This window comes from Callorhinus ursinus, unplaced genomic scaffold (genome assembly GCF_003265705.2).
Source record: "Callorhinus ursinus isolate GAN/ISIS: 27379988/994484 unplaced genomic scaffold, GSC_fseal_2.0 scaffold85, whole genome shotgun sequence".
Lineage (NCBI taxonomy): Eukaryota > Metazoa > Chordata > Mammalia > Carnivora > Otariidae > Callorhinus > Callorhinus ursinus.
Window position 1 is genome coordinate 1,344,629 of NW_027397147.1, and position 16,319 is coordinate 1,360,947.

General features: G+C 39.3%; 1 protein-coding gene, 1 long non-coding RNA gene and 1 pseudogene across 2 annotated transcripts in view; 1 reads left to right on the top strand and 2 right to left on the bottom strand.

Moving 5' to 3' along the window:
- CDR2 (cerebellar degeneration related protein 2) overlaps positions 1 to 16,319 on the bottom strand; it is a 28,852-nt gene that overhangs the window by 8,813 nt on the left and 3,720 nt on the right. The window contains exon 2 of the mRNA XM_025855468.2: positions 10,312 to 10,424. Within this exon, the coding sequence (XP_025711253.1) occupies positions 10,312 to 10,424 (113 nt within the window). The remainder of the gene's footprint in view (positions 1 to 10,311; positions 10,425 to 16,319) is intronic.
- On the top strand, positions 10,567 to 14,785 carry LOC141371664 (uncharacterized). The gene is made up of 3 exons (XR_012376785.1): positions 10,567 to 10,623; positions 14,488 to 14,560; positions 14,722 to 14,785. It is a non-coding gene; the product is annotated as an uncharacterized lncRNA (long non-coding RNA).
- Positions 11,609 to 12,792, bottom strand: LOC112811349 (non-histone chromosomal protein HMG-14 pseudogene; annotated as a pseudogene).

Here is a 16,319-nt window from a genome sequence, read left to right on the forward strand (position 1 = left end):
TAACATATAATGTATTATTTGTTTCAGAGGTACAGGTCTGTGATTCATCAGTCTTGCACAATTCACAGTGCTCACCATAGCACATACCCTCCCCAATGTCTATCACCCAGCCACCCCATCCCTCCCACCCCCCACCACTCCAGCAACCCTCAGTTTGTTTCCTGAGATCAAGAATTCCTCATATCAGTGAGGTCATGATACATGTCTTTCTCTGATTGACTTATTTCACTCAGCATAATACCCTCTAGCTCCATCCATGTCGTTGCAAATGGCAAGATGTCTTTTTTGATGGCTGCATAATATTCCATTGGATCAACAATGACTCTAAGCTTAATGTTTACCGCTTCCCTCCTTAAGAGTTTAATTGTAGCTCTTCACTAAGATGAAGCAATATAACTGTCCCAGCAGCCTTCTTTACCAGCTCCATGTCATATGTTCTTACGATCACACTTCGCCACAGTAACACATTAGCTGTCTTGACCTTGTGTGCTGCTTCCTCAGTCTACCCAAATACGGACTCTTTACACTTTACAAATAGCTAATTTTATCTACTATGTTTTTAAAACTTTTTATTATGGATAATTTCAAACATATAAATGGGAAAAAGTGGTTTAATGAGCCCTCATCTATCCATCATCCAGTTTCAACAATTATCATCAATCTTGTTGCATCTCTACTTTTCTTCTCTCATCTCCAGTCATTTTAGAGCAAATCCAAGACATCTTAAGTCATATATACATATTCATATATTTCTAAGAGAAAAGACTTTTCATTTTAACTACAATTTTAATCATACCTAAAAGAACCCCAATAATCCCTTACTATCATCTATTTGTGTTTCAGTATAAATTAATATTTCCCAACCGTCTCTTAAGTGGCTCTTTCAGCTTCACCAGGTAGCTACTGATTCATCCTTATTTCACACTCAGCGTACCTTTACCCTAAAACTGTGGAGTTGTCTCACTCTAAGCAAGTTCCCCCTTCCTTTCAGGGATGTGTTTTTCCTGGGTGGTTCCATGTAATCCAGCAGTTCTTAACCTGAGGTCCACAGACAGAACTGAGAGCATCTGTGAATTTGGATGAGCGAGAAGTTACATCTTCATTTTCTCTAATTTCTGACACTTAACACCTCCTTTGATTTTGAATGGAGGCAACGAGCCATCAGTAGTATGAGGGTGTACCTAGGACTTCATCACCGATAGAAATCACAGGTATTTTCATATCATGTGAAAGTGGTTGCAGAAATCTTGATTTATTGGTTATACTCATCACTATTTGAAATTAGTTTTTAGATTGACAATTATATCTTGGTATTTAATCTATTAATAACAAAACATATTTCCATATCACACATTTATTTTTTCAGTATTTTTTCTTCAATATTTTGATAGGCATTTCAATATAAGAGATTCCCTTTTATTCTATATATTTTAAGAGGATCATCACAGACCTCACCAGACAGCCAAAGGGATCTATGGCACAATAATGGTTAAGAACTCCAATTGTCCTTAAGGCCTCTGTTCAAACATAACCTCTTCAGAAGCCTTTCCAGACTACCCTGTCTCAAGCAGCACTCCTCCCAAGGCACCTTATTAATTTCCTTCAAAACAATTAGCACAATAAACAACCAAAGTGTTTGTTAGTGTCCAGTCTTTCTAACCCTCCTTGAAAAGGGAAGCCTCTTCTCTCTCTAGTCCATTTAGCACAATTCCTGACACAGTAGGGATTAAAAAAATATTGGCTAAATGGCAGTTTTTTTTCTTCCTTTTAAGTAGGCTCCACCCCCTCATGACCCTGAGATTAAGAGCCACATGCTCTGAGCCAGCCAGGCACCCCAAAATGGCAATTTCTAGACCTCTATTTACAACAGCTTATCGTGCTCTATACCACAACTAAGACTGCTGAAATGTTGAGACTTAATTGAAAGATTCTAAGAAGGGCTTTGGTTATAACCCTCTTGGGAAAAGGTTCCAATAGTCACTAATTCCTTCCCCTCTTGCCCCATTTATAGACTTCTCTGTATTTATTCCCATGGCACAGATACCTCCCAGTAATCTGAAAGACATAATTCCTACCAGCTATTATGTGGGCCCAAAATTGTTGCCCCCTTTTATTTATTTAAAGATTTTATTTATTTGACAGAGAGAGAACAAGCAGGGGAAGTGGCAGTCAGCGGGAGAGGGAGAAGCAGCCCCCTCTGCCCCCCTGCCCCCGCTGAGCATGGAGCCCGATGTGGGACTCAATCCCAGGACTCTGGGATCATGACCTGAGCCGAAGACAGGTGCTTAACTGACTGAGCCACCCAGGGACCCCATTGTCCTCTTTTAAAGATATAATAATGTTCAAATTAGAGTTGTGGCCAATATAAAGGAAACAAGTAAATATGCAAATAAAGTACAAAGAGGCTACAGCAGTCCCCCCTTATCCACTGGGGATACATTCCAAGACTCCGAGTAGGTGCCTGAAACCATGGATAGCACTGAACCCTAAATATATGACTATGTTTTTCCCCCTACACATACATACATACCTATGATAAAGTTTAATTTATAAATTTGGCACAGCAAGAAATTAATAATAAAATGGAACAATTAGGGTGCCTGGGTGGTTCAGTCATTAAGTGTCTGCCTTCGGCTCAGGTCATGATCCCAGGGTTCTGGGATTGAGCCCCACATCGGGCCCTCTGCTCAGCAAGGAGCCTACTTCTCCCTCTGTCTGCCGCTCCCCCTCCTTGTGCTCACTAGCTGTCAAAAAAATTCAAAAAATCTTAAAAAAAAAAAAAAGGAACAATTATAGCAATATGCTGTAATAAAAGTTATGTGAATGTGGTCTTGCTCAAAAGATCTCATTGTGCTTATGATGACGTGAGATGATAAAACACCACGTGATGAGATAAGTAAGGTGAGTGACACAGGCGCCATGACAGAGTGTGAAGCTACCAGGGACCTTCTGACCATGTGATGGAAGAAGAATGAATCATCTGCTTCTGGATGGGGGCTGACCACACAACTGAAACTTTGGAAAGTGCAACCACAGACTTGGGGGGTGGGGAGGACTAGTGTATTAAAAAAAAAAAAACACTACAGTAAGTCCCCCTCGTTTGATATATAAACCTGTGATAAAAACACAATGAAACCATTTATGAAGAGTTTATGATGTTTTGGTCTTAGAGGACTTGGCTTTAAGGACAATCTAAAGAATGGCAGGGAGCTTGTTTTCACATGGTAGGAGTTTAATCTTATTAAATCAAAACTAATCAGAAAAGCCCTTTACTCCTCCATCCAAGAAATCTGTAATAGGTTACCTAACAAAGAAGTCTGACTAACTTGGTCGGCAACTTAAAAGAAAAATTATTAGCTTTCTCAGCAAGGCCAGAGAATCAGAACTCTGTGTGGTCAGACACTGCTTTAATGCTTGGCCTCCAAAGTTTCAAATTAGTATTTTTCAAATTTTTCTAAATGTAGAAGGAAATGGGTTAGTTGATTTTCTACCCTTCATTTAAAGGTACAGATATGCTTCTAATGTTCTGGTTTTCTTCATTCAGAATCTTTGATACACAGCCTCAAATGAATCTGACAGGACTGCCAAGATCCCAAAATTCAAGTGCCAAAAACTGCTCAAGTACAAAAGCATCTGTCATAGTAAATAGCAGAAAGGGAGACATTTAAGCAAAACATGGGGAGGGGAACACGAGCATAGCAAAAACACAGGCAAAAATGTCAATTTTATAGGCCAGAGTATCAAAGTTTAAGTTCCATGAGTTATCGCACATGTGTCCTGGAATTTGTGTAGGATGCCACCTTGGCTAGGAGTACAAGGTTCAGGTTATGCACAAAAGCTATAAACAGGTCACCTTAACAACTGAGGCAAACCTTTAAAAAAAGAAAGTAAGATTATATTACCTATTTGTAACTGCAGAAACTTGACCTGGAATGCAGGAAAAGATAGACACAACCCCAACTAAAAACACGTAAGGAATGGAATGGAAATTTGGCTTTTAGGCAGTGTTGGGATTATCCTTATATTAAGGATTAACACCCAAATCCTCTGAATTTAGTATCAAAATGACCTTCTACAATACTGAAGAAATATTTCCTATTACCTTTGAAAAACCTCTTTTCCCTAATTTTTTATTTTCCCTGTAGGAAATTTTAAGGAGGAAAAGAAGGGCATGAATATGAAAATAAAAACCATCTATAATATAATCTCACTATTGAAAGCTTGGCTAAGACCAATTTTCCAGTAATTGAAAAGGATTTATTTTTTTCTAAATTTTCTTTCATTACTAAAGTTCTTATAACACGGATAAACTGTGCAACAACTTATAGTCTAAAATACATACTTATATTAACTTCATCCCCCAGAACAACCCTGTGCCAATGTAGAGCAAGCACTGTTATCACCATTATACAGCAGAGCAAACATGGTTTGGAGAGGTGATGCACATGCCTAAAGTCTCCAGCTATTTGCCATAGAATCGAGGGCTTAAACCTGAATCTTCTAATGCTGAAGCCAGAGCTCCTTCTATCACCTTAAAAAAATCTCCAGAGGTGGAAACCCACAGTTTAGGAATCATTAAAAGTGCTTTGCAAATTATTTATCTGTTCCTCTCTTAAGATACTGATTTCAAGGGGGCCCCTGGGTGGCTCCATCGTTAAGCGTCTGCCTTCAGCTCAGGTCATGATCCCAGGGTCCTGGGATCGAGCCCTGCATCGGGCTCCCTGCTCGGCGGGGAGCCTGCTTCTCCCTCTCCCATTCCCCCTGCTTGTGTTCCCCTCTCTAGCTGTGTCTCTCTCTGTCAAATAAATAAATAAAATCTTAAAAAAAAGACTTTAAGGAAAGAGAGTATCAACCAGTAAAGAGGGGTGCCTGGGTGGCTCAGTCGTTAAGCATCTGCCTTCGGCTCAGGTCATGATCCCAGGGTCCTGGGATCGAGTCCCGCATCGGGCTCCCTTCTCGGTGGGAAGCCTGCTTCTCCCCCTCCTACTCCCCCTGCTTGTGTTCCCTCTGTCGCTGTAGCTCTCTCTGTCAAATAAGTAAATAAAACCTTAAAAAAAAATACTAATTTCAAGGGGTGCCTGGCTGTCTCAGTTAGTAAAGAATGTGACTCTCACATCTCAGGATCATGAGTTCAAGTCCATGCTGGGCACAGTGCCTACTTAAAAAAAAAAAATAAAGGATACTGATTTCAACAAGTATTTACTGATGATCTACTATGTGTGAAAGACCATGGATAAACACAGCAACAGCCTTCAACGTTGCAATGGGAAATAGATGGGGGCTGAGGGGGCTAGAACAAATTAATAAGCATACAGTAGAATATTGATAAATGTAGTAAAGGAAGCATAAAATGCTTTAAAATTTCCAAGGAAGACATAAGCTCTTGAAACAAGGGATGCCCTGAAGACCACACTACTTTAAGTGGTAGTAACAAGTCCTGTAGGAATAATGCAGGTTTCCAAACAGAGACGCAACAAATACATTAGGCTGTAAGCTTGCTTACATGATTGTAGGAATCTTTAAGAGAATCCGATTATGTCTGATGGTGTCAGATCTCATTACTCTCCAAAGCTTCTCTCCTCCCTCCTCATCCAGGAGAGAAAAACTTGCTCTGGAATCTTGAAAAATTAGACGATTCACATCAACACTGAATAAAAGTCACAGAGGCTATAAGCATCTCTGAAGCTAATCATTACTTTCAATAGTTTAATTTCTTTTTCATTAAAAACAATTACTAAGGGGCGCCCAGGTGGCTCAGTTGGTTAAGTGTCTGCCTTTGGCTCAGGTCATGATCTCAGGGTCCTGGGATGGAGCCCCACAGCGGGCTCCCTGCTCAGTGGGGAGCCTACTTCTCCCTCTCTTCTGCCCCTCCCCCACTCGTGTGCGCATGCACGTTCTCGATCTCTCTCTCAAATGAAATCTTTAAAACAAAACAAAACAGGGCACCTGGGTGGCTCAGTCAGTTAAGCATCTGCATTCAGCTGGGGTCATGATCCCAGGGTCCAGGGATCAATCCCTGCATCAGGTTCCCTGCTCAGTTGGGAAGCCTGCTTTTCCCTCTCTGTGTGCGCTCTTTCTCTCTCTCTCAAATAGAATCTTTAAGAAAAAAAAAAATCAATAAAAAAATACTGATCAATTTTTTTTTAAAGACTTTATTTATTTGAGAGCGAGAGAATGAGAGATAGAGAGCACGAGAGGGAAGAGGGTCAGAGGGAGAAGCAGACTCCCTGCCGAGCAGGGAGCCTGATGTGGGACTTGATCCCAGGACTCCAGGATCATGACCCGAGCCGAAGGCAGTCACCTAACCAACTGAGCCACCTAGGCGCCCAATACTGATCAATTTTTATGAGGATTATTTGAAACCCACTCAGAGTCTTTGAAAGCACACTTGTAGTTCTACTTACAAAATACCCTTGACAGTTTCCTGGTCGTCTATTTCTATAATGCCTATAACATGTCACAGTTTGGGGGATTTTATCCTATTTTTGCCAGTTCTGCACAGTTCTTTATCCACTCTTAGTAGTTTGTTCCAGTACTATTCTTCTGGATTGTCTCATTTCAAATTTTTCTGGGTGGTAGGATAAGGGCTGACTTTCTGGTTTTCAACTATATATTTTTCTAACTTTAAAAAAATGATCATGTATTACTTGTCTAGTCAGGAAAAGTCCCAATAAACATTCTGAAAAGTTGGTTTAAAACTTTTACAAGTGGTAAAGTTCAAATAGGCTAAACTAATCTAAATGTTAGAATCCTGGTTAGTGGGAGTGACAACTGGCAGAGCTGATAATGTTCTCATTTCTTATCTGGGTGTTGGTTGCATCAGTACATTTACTTTATAAAAACTCATTCAACTATATATTTAGGAACTGTACTTTTTTCCTATATGCATATTTCAATAAAAAGTTTACTTAAAAGAGAAAACAACTGACATAAGGTTTGAATTAAAGAAAGAGCCCTTATAAAGCTTAGGGGGTTCCTGAAGGTTACAATAAGAAGCACATAATGCAAGGGTCACCTTTTAGTAGGGAATTAGGCTCTTTGGCTGCCTGCTTCCTTTTATAAGAGCATCAAGCTTTCCTTGTTTTAGACTACTGGAAGTCTATATTGTGACTTGTGAGTCTGCACAGGAACAGATGTGACCTGAGCAGGCAATAAGGCCAGTTTGGGCTATGAGTGTGGGGGGTGGGTAGGGTTTTCTGGCTGGTAAGCGGGCTTAACCAGCACTGCCATTTCATCTCCCCATTTTGTCCCACCCTCACTGACTTTCATAAAGTGATTTATAAACATGAAGAAAGCCAACTGCAATGGTAGAGAAGAAATCTATGAAAGTGTTGTTCTCAGTCAAAACACAGCTTAGGATTAAGAGTAAAATGTTGAATGCTACAATGCTTGGATCTATGAACTAGGGGGCTGCGTGCTCTATAATGGAAACAAGATTCATGAAAATGGTTCTGAAATATTCCAGACTAAATTTATTTGAATGGCTTATACATATGTTTAATTTAAATTTATATTTAATCATTAATATCTGAACTGGATACTTCATTTCCATTATACTTTGCAACATCTTAAGACAATAGATGGTATAGTGTTATTTGTAGATTTATTTATTTTTTAAAGATTTATTTATTTGTGAGAGAGAGCACGAGATGGGGGGGAGAGGGAGAAGGAGAAGCAGACTCCCCACTGAGCAGGGAGCTCGATGCAGGGCTTGATTCCAGGACTCTGGGATCATGACTTGAGCTGAAGGCAGACACTTAACCGACTGAGCCACCCAGGTGCCCCTATTACTTGTAGATTTAGAGAATCTCAAAGATCTGTGGATTTTTTTCAGAATGTCAACAATCTGTCTTAACTGTTTAATCATCCTCAATACCACCGGGGGGGGGGGTGGAGAAGGTAGAGAATAAGTAACTCAGATCATAAAGCAATTGTGTTTGTGATCTCCTGTAGTAACAAAAAGGCATCATTCTCTTATGTATGCAAATATTTATACTTTTTTCACTTATACTTGGGAGATATTCTAAAATAAGTATCAGTTATAGTATTCACTTATACTGATTTATAGGCACTTTGACAGAAAACATCAATACGGTGTATTAAGACTATGTTTCTACCCAAATGCAAATAGATGTATCTCACAGTATGTGAGTCTTCATGTATATGCCCTAGGACTGCTCTATGAAATCTTCTGATGAGTTGTAAAGCAAAGTCTATGACACAAAGCAGGTATGAATTCCTTGACCATGTATGATACTTAGCTAGTTTTAAGTTTTTTTTAAAGATCTTATTGATTTATTTGACAGAGACACAGCGACAGAGGGCACACAAGCAGGGGGAGTGAGAGAGGGAGAAGCAGGCCTCCCGCTGAGCAGGGAGCCCGATGCGGGGCTTGATCCCAGGACCCTGGGATCATGACCTGAGCCGAAAGCAGACGATTAAGGACTGAGCCACCCAGGCACCCCTAGTTTTAACAGTTTTAAAAACAACTGGTTTTTCTGCATTTTTAGGTTTCTGGCAAACTGTATATTCAATTCTGGGCATGGCATGTTCTATGCTCTTTTGATATAGAATGTGCTAAAAATGGTAGCTGATGACTTTAATATTATAAGATATACCTTCCTAGAATTATAAAAGTATATTTCCCACAAAGCCAGTCACATCATTGCCTATATTCATAGATCCTGATGAAGGAAAGGATCTACTGCATACACACATCTTAATTACGGCTACTATGTAAAATTAAGGATATTGAGATTATGAATTTGCCTTATTTTTTTATTTTTATTTTTTTTAGGGTGGGTGGGAAGGGCAGAGGGAGAGAATCTTAAAGCAGGCTCCATGCCCACTGCAGAGCCCAATGGGGGGCTCGATCTCACAACCCTGATATCATAACCTGAGCCAAAGTTAAGAGTTGGAGGCTTAACCTCTGAGCCACCCAGGGACCCCACTCAGTAAATTCTGATCACTGTTTTAAGGTCTTTTACATTTTTTGTGCATAAGGACATAAGAGTCCTGTTTCTCATGTACCAATTTGAGGGGAAGGAGTTGTAATTTTAAGTGCAAAGCTTTTTTTTTGGTGGGGGGGGGGGGGTGTGTGGGGGGGTACAGCATAGAGAAAAGTATTCTAATAGGACAACTGTCAGGTTAATATCCAAAATTATCATCTTTATTTTTGTAAAGTTTTATTTTTAAGTAATCTGTACACCCAACATGGGGCTCAGACCCACAGTCCCAAGATCAAGAGCCACAGGCTCCACTAAGCCAGCCAGGTGCTCCCCAAAATTACCATCTTTACAGTCAGGTGGCCTACACATAACTGGACTACTTGAATGCGATCATTTACAAGACAGTACCTTGCATTTAAATTTTTTTTTTTTTTTTTTAAAGATTTTGAGAGAGAGAGGACGCGTGTAAGCGGCGGGGAGGAGCAGAGGGAGACGGAGAGGGAGAGAGAGAATCTCAAGCAGACACCATGTAGAGCGAGGAACCTCTTGGGGGCTCAATCTCACAACCCTGATATCATGACCTGAGCCAAAATCAAGAGTCAGATGCTTAACAACTGAGCCACCCAGGTGCCCCAGCATCTTGCATTTTAATGCCTTAATCTAGTATCTTTCATTTTAGTTTGCTAAACTAGTGGAAAAAGTACTTTTAAGAAAAAAATCTACCAAAAATGTAAATAAGATCATAGCAAGGAGAAAGAGATATTCATTTTGTGATTTTTTTTTTTAAGTAAACTCTACCCATAACATAGGGCTTGAACTTAAGACCCTAAGATCAAGAGTTGCATGCTCTACCCACTGAGCCTGCCAGGCATTCCTGATTCTCTGAATGGCACAAGAAGTTTAAATGCATTATGAAATCAGGTCCTACAACTTAAAATTTTTTCCCTCTAAACCCAAATTTAGGATGGTGTTTGGCAGTGGTTGGGGAAGGGAGTGAAAACAAGAAGGGAGCCTCAACAGTGTGGCTAGCTGTTTCTTAAGCTGGGTGGTGGGTACACAGGTGTTCATTGTATTATTCTCTTATACCACTTGGCATAAGTAAAAAATGAAGTATAATATTCACAGATTTATTGTACTTCACATACTGGTAAATACTGGACCATTTACTTCTAGTACACTTCACCAAGGTGAAAAGAGAAATTTCTTTCACCAGGCATATGTTGTGAAAGCATAAAGAAAACAGAAATCAGCCTCCCCACCCTCTCCAATGATTCTTTGAAAGTGCTATTTTAGCAGAACATGATTGGTCAACAGCAGCAACATGCCATAATTCAAAGTGTAAATCTCTTAATGAGTAAATTACCTCAATTTCCTGTAACTGCTCCTGATTGGTTGTATACATCTGCTGAAGAGAATCCTCCAACTCTGTGTTCCGATCCAGTAATGTCTTCCCAAGTTCAGCAGCAAGTTGGAGATCTAGTACAACAAGTGAATCTTAGGATAATGCAAATGATCTCACTTCAACATTTTATATAACCCAGTCCTTAAAATAAGAATGAATCAAGACCTAACCCAACACATAAAAGTTTAAGTCAGATCCCAATGGAAGGTGGAATGGCACAGAAAGAAACTTGAGTTCTACTTAAAATTCAGTTGAACTGGGTCCCTCTACCAGGTAATGTGTCCTCTTGTGTACCCTTACTTGTAAGACTGAAGAAAAGTGATCTACTTTATGGAGATGTATTCATTAGTTCAGAAATGATCACTCATTGTGGTGATGTCTAACATCATAATTATTTGCTCATGGACTGGACTTATTCATATCCTCATTGTCTATTTTCTTTCTGGAGATCTTTGAGCCAAAGTATAGGTAGATCTTTCAATAGTCTCTAAAGTTCCCACGAAATCTGGCTGCTGTGAATTCAACTATCAAAGTAAAGTTTGTGTTATAGATCCTGGCCTCCTAAGGAGACTAAAAATTAAGTCAAAAAAAGGAAAAATACACCAGTAATAACAACACTGTCTACTTCTCTTCATGTCCCTCTCCAAGATGAGCAAACCAGATAAGCAGCGCAGTGACAGTTTTTAAGGTAATTACATGTCAGTAGCTTATACCTTGAGTTAGCACAAAACTGTATTTCTATTTTGAACTTCATTTTTCAACTCTCTTCTTAGGCATATATGTACATAAGACAGGATTTGTTTGTATTATACCCAATACCCCAAATAAAAATTTAATGATACAAAAAAGGACACTAGTTCTAATATAGTAACAGAAATCCCTGCATAATAAGTTTCATGGGAGGCCCTTTAACATAGTGAGAAATGCACTGAATTGAGTAGGAAGGCCTGAGGTCCAGTTCTGACTACCATTTACCAGGTTAACACTTTCAATATGGTGACTTTAAAGGTCCCTACACTTGGTATTCTTGTCTAGAGAGAAGACGGTCCTGTCAATGTAAGACTGCAAAAATCAAATGAAATAATATATAAGGGGGGACTTCAGAAACTATGCTGCATACAAAGCCCAAGTATTATTAGTATGCATTGATTCACAAATTAATGTTTTTTTATGTGCTTCACAAAATTCTTAATTTTTTATTGGTTGTTTTGAGGATCAGTACAGACGTTTCAATTTGTACACACTTCTTAACATACGTACGGAAAATCTAAAAAAACCATGTAGTTGTGATTCTTTTCTAAAAGTTATTCCAGTGACCTTCCAGCTTAAAATTTGGAGGCAAATTTTCCTTAACAGTATATCAAGTACCAAGATCTTCAAATGCTGATACACTGTTACATTGTTAAGTCCCATTAATTCACAATTTAATATCATATATACTACATACTCAAATTCTCAATCTTGCACAGCACATTAACAGAGTTACTAGGAAAACTGGACTACCACGACCAAGATGTTACAGAGTGCACCAGAACTCTGACCGGGAGAGCCAAGATCTAGCAGTGGTTTTCTTTAGGAAACAATTCTACCAAAAACAACATGGGAATAGAAGTAATTTAAAATACTCAAGACATAGTAAATGCACAACCGACTCCAAATTGCCATTTAGTATGCTTGGTATTAATAGGATATAAAAACTACCCCAGCTATGGAATGTTGAGCTGACACCCAAGACAATCAAAGCCTCCCACATTCAATATCCCACTATTTCCTGGTTGTACCAAAAAATAAACAACCAGCAAATGATTTCACCTCTTAAAGAAAAAGCATTTACACTTAAAAAATGGAGTGAGGTGGGATTCCCTCCTTCTTAAAAATGTTTCTAGAGCTACTAAAAAACTTGCATTTACAAAACAGTTGATAAAAATATTCCTCTGGATTGTACAAGAAGGGCGACAGGGACCACTGATAAGACATGGTTTATGGTATTAATCAGACTTAGCTTCTTTCTCTCCTGCTTCATCGGAGGCTGGACTCTCCTCATTTTTAGTTTCTCCGTTTTCTGCAGGTAAGTCTTCTTTCGTTTCTTGGTTAGCCACTTCAGCCTGTTTTCCCTTTGCTCCCCTTTTCCCCTTTGTTTGCACTTTTTTGTCTGAAGATTTATCCTTTCCTGCCACCTTTTTTGGCTTCGTTTCCACTTTTGCAGGAGCAGGTTTGGCTGACAACCTCGCCGACCTCCTCTTGGGCTCCTCCTTCGACGCCCCCCTCGGCGGAGCTGACCTTCCTCTTGGGCGTCGTGGCGGCGGGGCGGGCGCGTGCCGGGTGCCTACGGGCCGTGGCATGCCGAGACCCTTCGCCAAGCTGGGCTGCCTGGCCGCTACCGCTCCTCCCGCCGCCCGAGCTGATGCGACCCGCCGCGGGGGCGGTGGGAGAACCCACAAATTAATGTTTTTATTGCTAGGCACTATGCTACTAAGCTTTAGTTAAAGAATGGTGAATAAAATGGATGAAGTTCCTGTCATCCTGACACTTCCAGAGACTAATGGGAGAAGCCAGACAGTAAATAAGTAAATAAACTTCCCAACATGATGAACACTTTTCATTCATAAATGCATGCATACATTAATACCAGACACTGTTCTAGGCACTAGGTATATAAGAGTGAACTTAGCTAAAAAATTCCCTGTCCTCATGAAGCTTCTATTTTATTGGGAGAAACAGCATGATAGAATATAAAAAAATAGCAGTAAGTGCGAAAGAGGAAAAATAAAGTTAGGGGGATATGAAGAATGTGGATGTGGAAAGCTGACCTTTAAGAACATGTGACAAAGGTCACATTAGAATCAAGATGTGAAGGAACTGAATAAATGATCCTGTAGATCAATCTAGAGGATGAGCATTCCAGGCAGAGACAAAACAAGTACAAAAGCTCTAGGAAGAAGTGTGACTGGAGCTAATAAGGAGGTCAATGAGGCCAAAGCAAAGTGTGTATGGGGGGCAGAGACGGTGACAAGTCAGAAGGGCTCTAAGCTCTAAGGCCAGCTTGTGTAGGGCCTACGAAGATCAAGATTTTGGCTTGTACTCTGAGTGAAATGGAACCCAGTGAAAGCTTCTGACAGGATGAGTGGCTGCTATGTAAACAGCCTGCAAGAGACAAAGATGGAAGCAGGGTGACAGGAGGATGCTGCAATCATCTGGGTGAGAGATGATGGTGGCTCGGACTACGCTGGCAGAAATGGAGAGAAGAGGTAGGAATCTGGATACAGTTTAAAGCAGAGCTAAAAAGAATTATCAACCAATTAAATGTGATGTGTAAGAAAGAAAAAAATAGATTTGGTGATAATGAATAAAGGATCTGTTTTAGAAAGAGACATCACAAGGAAAGTCTGAGGGGACATTTTAGCTGAGGCTTGAGGAATGAGGATCTCGCCATATAAAAAAGCCACACAGAGGCACTCCAACAGGAAAGAACTTGGTGTAGTCTACGACCTGACAAAAAGCCAGTGTGACAGAAGCATGAAGGGGAGAGTGGGAAGAGATGAAGCTGGAGGGTAGGCAGCAATCAGAACATGCAAGATTTTAGCCCATGGTAAAGAATATTTAAATTTTATTCTAAGTATGATGGAAAGTCATTTTGCTTAATGTCATATAAAGTATTTATTACGAAAAAAATATTAGGAAAACAGGGAACCTCACTACATATGCTCTTTAAACAATTTTTAGAGGTTGACAAATAAGGTTTTGTATTTACTCATTACCACTGACATTAAAACTTAACCTAGAGAAAGTAGTAAAAGAAAAGCCACAACTTTTGTTACCCGGTCCTGTCCATTAGAATGCATAATTAGTATTCTACTTGGTTAGTTTTCCCTCATTAAGAAAAAACAAAGCATCAAAACCTACCACACACCACTCCAGCTCATTTTAAAACATATTACACCCATTTATAATAAATCTATATATGTTGGTAGACAGGTGTTAAGATACATTCTCTCGTGATTTAAATATTAACAATGTCAATTAATGTACTTAAGACTTCAGATAACAAGTCTATGAAATAACATCTTCTATTCACAAGGCATAGAACCTTTACAAACAGCTCAAAGCATTTAAGAGATATTAATCTATCTTTTCAAGGTATTTAGCCTGGATTTTCAAATGAGACAATCTGAAGCACAAAGATGCTAACTGACCTGACCAAATCTACATGGTGAGTCACAGCAAAACAGAAACTACTGTCAACAGCTTTTAACTTTGCAGTCATCATACTGAGAGTACGCCATCTTTACACGGGGAGGTCCGCATATCTCTGTTTCAGGTAGGGAGTACATTTCCCTTTGAGGTACTTAATCTTTTCACTTGTTTTTATAGATGGCAATGAGAAATCAGAGTTGAGCTACTTGGCTTTTATTGCCTGCTCTGCCAGTGAAAGCACACACAATCCCAGGCAAGTTAATATCCTGTTTTCATTAAATGCAAAAGGAACTACGCAGATGCTCCAGAAATTATTATTTTGTACTCATAGGACATGTAATGTGTATACATATCCCCACACAGAAGCCACCATGCTTATTTAAGACAAAGCATATAAACATTACCTAAACATTACTTAAGTCTCTCCTGGCCAGTTGTACGGTGGTAATTCCTCACTGGGAAGGACCAGAGACTCACCAAAGGTGTTCTTAACTAGTGATCAAAACCTGAGCCAAACCCTCTTCCAGACTTAAGACTAACTTGACACCATCCTCAACTATTTTGATTCAGTTATGAAACTATCTACTACTTAACACACAGCCGAAAGAGATGCCAAGCACAGCACTGTTCCAGTAAATAGCAAGCAGAAAAGAATTCGAGACTTGTCCTTATCTCACTCCCTATTTCCAGTTAAACAAAGCCCCAACCTGGTTCAGTAACCTGAAGTCTCAATCTCCTAAATATTTCACAGAAGTTTAGGATAGAATTTGGCAAAAAAAGTCTCAACTACAAGTAAGTGTCTGTGAAGTCACACTGAATAATAGGATATTACTTCATATGTTAAAGACAAGGGTCTTTTTTTGGTCTTAAAAAAAAATTCATTTCCTGTTGTGTAGCATCTGGCTTCCATAACCAAAAGGAGCCAAAAGCTGGCAGTAAGCCCAAGAAGGGTTTCTAAATAATTAGTGGGGCGACTGGGAGAATGCTCAATGCCCTTTATATTTTTAATTAAGGCACAAAAGGAAAGGAAACAATATAGTTTTGAAGTCTTATGCACCTGGTCATCTCTATTTTACAATAAGGATTTTCACTAAGAGGTTGTCTTTTCTAAATCCTAATGAACTGAGCTAGGCAGTCACAATTTACTGCAGGCTTGAGAATTACAACCTACCAACACCTTTGTATGTTTAATATTTTCACTAATTAATCTTTGCAAGTGATAATCATCAACTTTAACAGTGTAAACTATAAGCTTTAAACAGGTACTCTACTCAGCCCTATGCCAAAGCAAAAGATTAGTCTGGCAGCTGAGTGATTTTTTAAAAAGAATCTTCTGAAATTCTGAAACCTTTAAATTCCACTGCTATATTTTTATTTTACTGTAGTTTTCACAAACTATGAGGACAACATATTCCCATGTTAGCTGTAGTCTGTAGTAGTAATTCAACAACATTAGGGCTGAAAGCTTTTCCTATTACAAAATCAAATGCGTCACTTGGTGATGCTTCTGTGTAACTCCTGTTGCCAACGTTACTATAATTGGGAAAGCAAAAAACCTGAATATAAACATCAAGAAAAATGATGGTGCCAGTTTTAATGACCCTTCAACAATGATTCAGCAAATTAGTAGTACACATGGAAAATGTACTCATCGTGAAAAGAAGTAGAAATATGAGGGTTCCTTTAAGATTTCATTTGCCAATCCATATAGTAGGAATTTGAAACCTTATTCTAAGCTTGCACAGCTCACCAAATGACAATTATAATAGCAGCTG